Source organism: Humulus lupulus, chromosome 2, assembly GCF_963169125.1.
Source record: "Humulus lupulus chromosome 2, drHumLupu1.1, whole genome shotgun sequence".
In the NCBI taxonomy this organism is placed as follows: Eukaryota; Viridiplantae; Streptophyta; class Magnoliopsida; order Rosales; family Cannabaceae; genus Humulus; species Humulus lupulus.
Window position 1 is genome coordinate 295,120,910 of NC_084794.1, and position 6,000 is coordinate 295,126,909.

Below are 6,000 nucleotides of genomic sequence, written 5' to 3' on the forward strand. Positions count from 1 at the left end.
ATTTGTCAAATTGTTTGGTCCTTAATCCAATAATTTGATGGAACCATTAGTAACTCATGATTACTAATTGTTAGTTACTAGTTTGATATCTCGTTAAAACTATATAAAACTCATACTTCACAAACTAGTAACCATATGTTACTATTTCAATAACTATTTGTCTGAATCATTTTTTTAAATGGTTTAATTTCTCAGTTTTTCTAAACTGTTGAAGTTTTCCCCCATTTTTTAATTTAGATAAAACCAAATACCATAATTAAAACATAAATATTCTTTAAAATCTGTATATTTGGTACAAATTCAACTGAAATCTTCTCTTCTAGTCACTTTATAGAGCTCATTTTCTCAGATTTTTCATGCATCACATACCAAGTCAACTCACAATAAAAATTTAAAGATCCATTGGTCTTTATTTATCTTACAAGCATTAGTAATACTAAGTCACAATCTTCATCATTATTCTGTTTTGGCAAGCTTGAAATGTTCTGAGGGCTTAGTTCCATTAAGGCCTTTCTTTCTGGAATGAGCTATATAGTTCGTTACTGTAGTCTCTCTATACTTTGGGGGATTATTTTCTGATAACAACTCATTGATAGGTCCGTACAATTTGGAAGTTGACAATAAACCTGTGTGGAAAAAGCCTGCAATAGATACTCTAGGACCCACATGACTGGCCAAAACTCTGTGCTCAACACATTTGAATCTGTCGTTTGTTATAAGCTGAAGAAAATGAAGAACAAAAAATATTATATGAAGAAGAAAGAAAAAAAAACTTGTTGTTTATTAAGACATACTTAAGACCATAACTATAGTGAGTCAACTCTTTTATGAGAGTGCTAAATAGGCTTATGATATTCTTATGTAGCTAAATAAACGGTTTTGTGAGCACTCAAATTTGATTTGAGCAGTGCTATGGTTAACCACCTATTTCAACCTCTTAGTCAGCCTCTGTCTCCAAAAAAAACATGTCATTACTGTACCAAAGACATAGTTTCTAATATTTCTTGATATTCTGGTTATTTACCATGCGTGTTCGAAAAAAAAAAAACTTATTTTCAACACTATAAACTATTCAGAATTTTTCAAACTACAATGAACACTACATAGTAAAAAAAATGGAAGAAAAAAAATACTCCAACATGTGTTTTTGGAAACGGAAGTTAACTAAGAGGTTGAAATAGAAGGTTGTTGTTAGCATTAACCTCCTCAAATTTTAGTATTTGAAACTCATATCCATTAAAGAGTATATAGTATTACCTGAAGAAGATCTCCAATGTTTACCACTAGAGCTCCAGGATGAGGAGAAACGTCAACCCACTCATTGTTATTCAAAACTTGTAGACCACCAATGTCATCTTGAAGCAATACAGTGAGAAAGTCAATATCAACGTGCTTAGTTACCCCCATAGTTAGTTCTGGTTGCGGGCATGGTGGATAGTAATGGCATAAAAGCACCAACCCTTCGGGGCAATCTATGTCATTCAAGTGATTCGGATTCAGCCCTAGAGCCTCTGAGATCAACTCGAACAACAAAATCCCTACTTTCATTACTTGCTTCGAGTACTCAACAAGTATGTCTCTTCAAGTTGAAAAAAAAATACTTAGTTTATTTAGATTGTTACATACACCAAGAACAACTTGTTTGTTTCACAAATAGTACTATAGATAAGAAAAGTGCATACCTACATACAAGAGGCAAATCCTCTAGATTAGGAGGGTCAGGAGCCATTCGAACAAAAAAGCTATCCCTCCAATCTACAGATGGGGAGGAATAGAGATTATTGTTGGTGTTATAGACCAATGGCTTAGTAAAGTCTCTTGTATAAAAGGCTTTCTTCACCTCAGTATCTTGCTCGTAAAATCGACGAACTCCTTCTTTCATTTCTTCCATAACACTTTTTGGTATGCTATGGTTGACAATTTGGAAGAACCCTCCATTCTCAGAGGCTTCTCTCACTCTATCGACGATCTCCTTTCTCCCAAATGGATCTCCATTGAGACCACCAAGGTCTATAATTGGAATACTAAATTGGGCATCATTTACAATAGGGTTATCATCACATATTGATTTGTAGAAAAAGGGAGGAATCTGAGTGATCCCAGCATCAACAAGGCCTTTCACTCCCACTTTGCTCTCATCGAAAGCTTTAAGTTCACTTGCTCTATCATATTCAGCCTTTACAGAGGCTGCATGTGAGTTTGTCTCCATCATTTTCGATTTGAGCTTAGACACAGCTTGAGATCACCTTCTTTTATAGGTAGGAATTGTATTTGTTAAAAAATGAATCATATTCTGGGAAACGTGACAAAATTGGAATTTAATAAAGTGAGTATATATATATATATATATTTTAACTTATCAAAGTTGCCTGCTTGGATAAAATTATTCTTTGAGCTTAGCTCATTGCTTACCACACAGTAGACTTTATCACTTTTATGTGGTTATGAACCGGCGGACCCACACATAGACAAAAAAAAATATGTGTTTTAATTAAGGGTTATTTGCAGTGAAATTACTTAAATTATTATGTCTGTAGCACTTAAGTATCAAAGTTATTTTTTTGGTGACAAAAGTACATTCTGTGCATGTTTTTGTGCAGTTTGGCACAACCATCAATTCTCACTGTTAAGTTCGTATGTAACACGTAGGCAGAAGTACCAAATTAATAAAGAGATATTTGCAGCTAAAGTACCCAATTTAAAAAATGATTGCAGCGAAAATATTCAATTTAAGAGATGATTGCAGTGAAAGTACCCAAGTTATAAACAAATTTCATACTATGTAGGTGGACTTAATGACGAAACAGACAACTGCACTAAACTGCATCAAAACATGGACGAGAGGTACTTTTGCCGCCAAAAAAATAACTTAAGTACTTAAGTACTACAAACACAATAATTTATCTAGTTTCCTAATATCTCTTTAATTAATTAATATATATATATATATTTATTGAAAACTAATATTTAGCAAAATAGACTTTGACATAATTGACAAGTTGATATATATATATATATATGTAAGTCTTCCGGAGAAATATTGTTTTTCCTTTATATATACATATAGTTTATTATTTTAATTATGCCACTAGTTATGGTTATGGAGTAGGTTTGTGTTTTATAATTATTATTATACGAAATCAACCACGTGGGGAATGAATTACATGCCTATGGATAACCCAAATGGCATGGCTGAAAATGACAATATGTTATCCCAATAATGTTAACACAAAATTAATTATTCTCTATATTAGTTATTCAATATATAGCAAGTGGATTCTAAAACAGTCAATATTCAATCAATATATATACATAATATAGTGATGAAAATAAAAAAAAATACAACAAAAGAATACAATAGATTAATTATATACACTTGAATTAATATATGATGATTAAAGGCACGAGGCTAGGTCTCTTCTACAACCATATCACTATAGCTCTCGATGAGTTCTCGCCAACTTTAATTTGATTAATATTTGGGTCTCTGCTTGATGAAATATATTGAGTTCAATTTATTAGATCTATTAAATGTGAAAAAGTTTCACATCGAAAATATATAAGAACAACAATATTTTTAGAGCTCTCTCAATAGATAATCTAAAATAATTAAATATGTAAAATTATACTAAAATGTATTAAAATGAGTCTCCAATAAATATTTTATCCTTCAAAAAAATTTACATTCATCTATTGTACATATCTATATTTATAACACACTATTTATCTATGTAAACATATAATATTAATTTTTTATATTCTCTCTTACATTATCTAATGAACCAACTACTCTAGATTTTGGACCATTAATGACTACTATACATAGATACTAATCTTTAATAAACTTACAAGTAAAATAATCATAACTTCATGAAAAACTTGTAAAACAAATGTTAAACTACATAATGATTTAAAGTAGGATATGGGATCCCATTGTTTTTAAAATAAGAACATAACATAATTTTAAATAAATGGATTACATAATAAAGTGCGGAAAATACATATAAAATTTAAAGAGACTTCATCCTCGAATCGAACGCTCGGTCCATCGATTCCATCCCGCCTCAATACACATCCCCAAGCTTCCAAGAACCTTTCCCGCCACCAAAGCTATTTTCCCACACATATAAACATAAAGGAGTGAGCCTAATGCCCAGCAAGGAAAACCTAACACGTAAACCATATACATAAAATTCATAACACAACATATAATAAAGCATATCATAAACATATGTCACATATACTATAATTGCCATTATTACTTGGGGCTCATAAACTAAACAAGTCATATGCCCATTAGATTTGTGGGGCTTGCTAGCTAAGCAAGTCATATGCCCATAAACTTATTGGGGCTTGTTAGTTATACAAGTCATATGCCCAAGTCTACAACCTACATAACATAACACATAAATCATAAGTTAACATAACACATAAATCATAAGATAACATATAGCATAACATATAATATCATATCCTATTTTCCTTACCAAATATACCGGAATATGTGAACAGGTTTGGGACCTTGGGACACTCCTAAAAACCATTAAAGGAAGGTGAGTATACTTAAAGAAAAGGGATGAAAATAATAAAATAACTATTCCATCGAAAGATACCTACCAAGAACCTTATGTTCAAGATCTTAGATTTCCTAACCAAGAATAAAGAATAAAGTTAGGATGTTGAGTAGAAAACTATAAAAACTTAAGGAAAACAATACCAAAATGAACTAGAGTTTTGGAATACCTTGAATGCTTCTATGACCGATCTAAACCTTGAACCGAAATGTGCTATAAACCTTACTTCCCAAGTGGTTGGTAAGCTTATAATCCCCAACCCAAGTGTTTAAGAACTCAAAAATAACCTAGCAGCTTGCAGCCTCTGAACTTAGCTTGATGAATGAATAAATGGTTGGGTACTAGGTCCTATTTATAGAGTTCAAGAATGAAAAGATCTTCATTTAACTTGAATAAAATAATGGCTTTTTAAGTGAAAAATATTTGAATTATCGTTCAGCAGAGGCTGAAGACTCGGTCAGAAAGATGCTGGACTTATCAAGATGTTAAAGATTAAAATGAGAACGTTTTCAAAAACATTCAAAAATCCATCAAAGGAGCCGATATATTGCCCCTAGTAGGAGATATATCGCCTGGGCCAGTATGCCCGAGGCTTGTCGAGGTGATCGTGCGAAGTTACGTGTTTTTCGTATCCCCGTATTGCGATATATCACCCCCTATAGCTGCGATATATCGGCATACGCTGAATATTTAAACACGAAATTACACATTTTCAGCCTAATTTGAATTGAGTAAACAGCCTTGACTAAGTCCTCTAACGATTTCAAACCTGCTGATAGACCCTAGGATATTCAAATATTGATCTTAATAAACTTATTCCTCAAAAATACTTAATTATCATTAAACATACACATGACAAGTGCTACTATCTTATTGGGTCTATCCAAACCTTATAATATAATAAATATCACCATCAATATCAGTCATATTAATCAAACCTTAGGTTAAAATTAATATTCTTAAACTATAAGTTAAACTTAGAAAATCTACAAGTGTTACTACGAGTGTCCAATTAAATCCCGGTCTGAACCAAAATCCACAGTCATAAAAATACTATAATTACTACTATTACTACTACTATCTAACTAGCTAAGTAAAGTTCTTGGACTCTACATCGACGGTGTAGTGATGTATTCTGGTTGGAAATTTGCCAAGGTTAAGGAACGCCTTAAGAGTAGGAGTTTCCTTAGGCGGGCATAGTGGTACATGTATTTCAGGTTGAGTCCTACGTCTTTTTACAGGTCAGAATCAGTTTGTGAGTTGCTATGACACCTTAGTGATAGGAAAAAAGTGATTATCTATGCATGATGTTGGTTAAAGGATTCGACTAGAACTAGAGTGGAGTTTCTAGTGGGCTAGGTAGCCAGTTTGATATTTGGAATTATTATCTCATAAAGGATCAAAGAAAGACAGATAAGTAAACCCC

General features: G+C 32.2%; 1 protein-coding gene across 1 annotated transcript; it reads right to left on the reverse strand.

Annotated features, from left to right (window-relative positions):
- Positions 1–270: 270 nt before the first annotated feature.
- Positions 271–2,270, reverse strand: LOC133819931 (1-aminocyclopropane-1-carboxylate oxidase homolog 1-like). Its single transcript, XM_062253317.1, has 3 exons — positions 1,683–2,270; positions 1,258–1,579; positions 271–720 (listed from the first exon to the last, which is right to left on the reverse strand). Exons 1-3 carry the CDS (start codon positions 2,210–2,212, stop codon positions 457–459), a joined length of 1,116 nt encoding a protein of 371 aa, XP_062109301.1. The 5' UTR covers positions 2,213–2,270; the 3' UTR covers positions 271–456.
- Between the last annotated feature and the right edge of the window lie 3,730 nt (positions 2,271–6,000).

What these genes read in the sequence shown, in the direction of transcription:
- LOC133819931 (XM_062253317.1), bottom strand. Translation starts at nt 2,212, where the DNA reads ATGATGGAGACAAACTCACATGCAGCCTCTGTAAAGGCTGAATATGAT. An exon ending in GATTTGCCTCTTGTATGTAG is followed by an intron (nt 1,580 to 1,682) that starts GTATGCACTTTT and finishes TTCAACTTGAAG; the next exon opens with AGACATACTTGTTGAGTACT. An exon ending in ACATTGGAGATCTTCTTCAG is followed by an intron (nt 721 to 1,257) that starts GTAATACTATAT and finishes CATTTTCTTCAG; the next exon opens with CTTATAACAAACGACAGATT.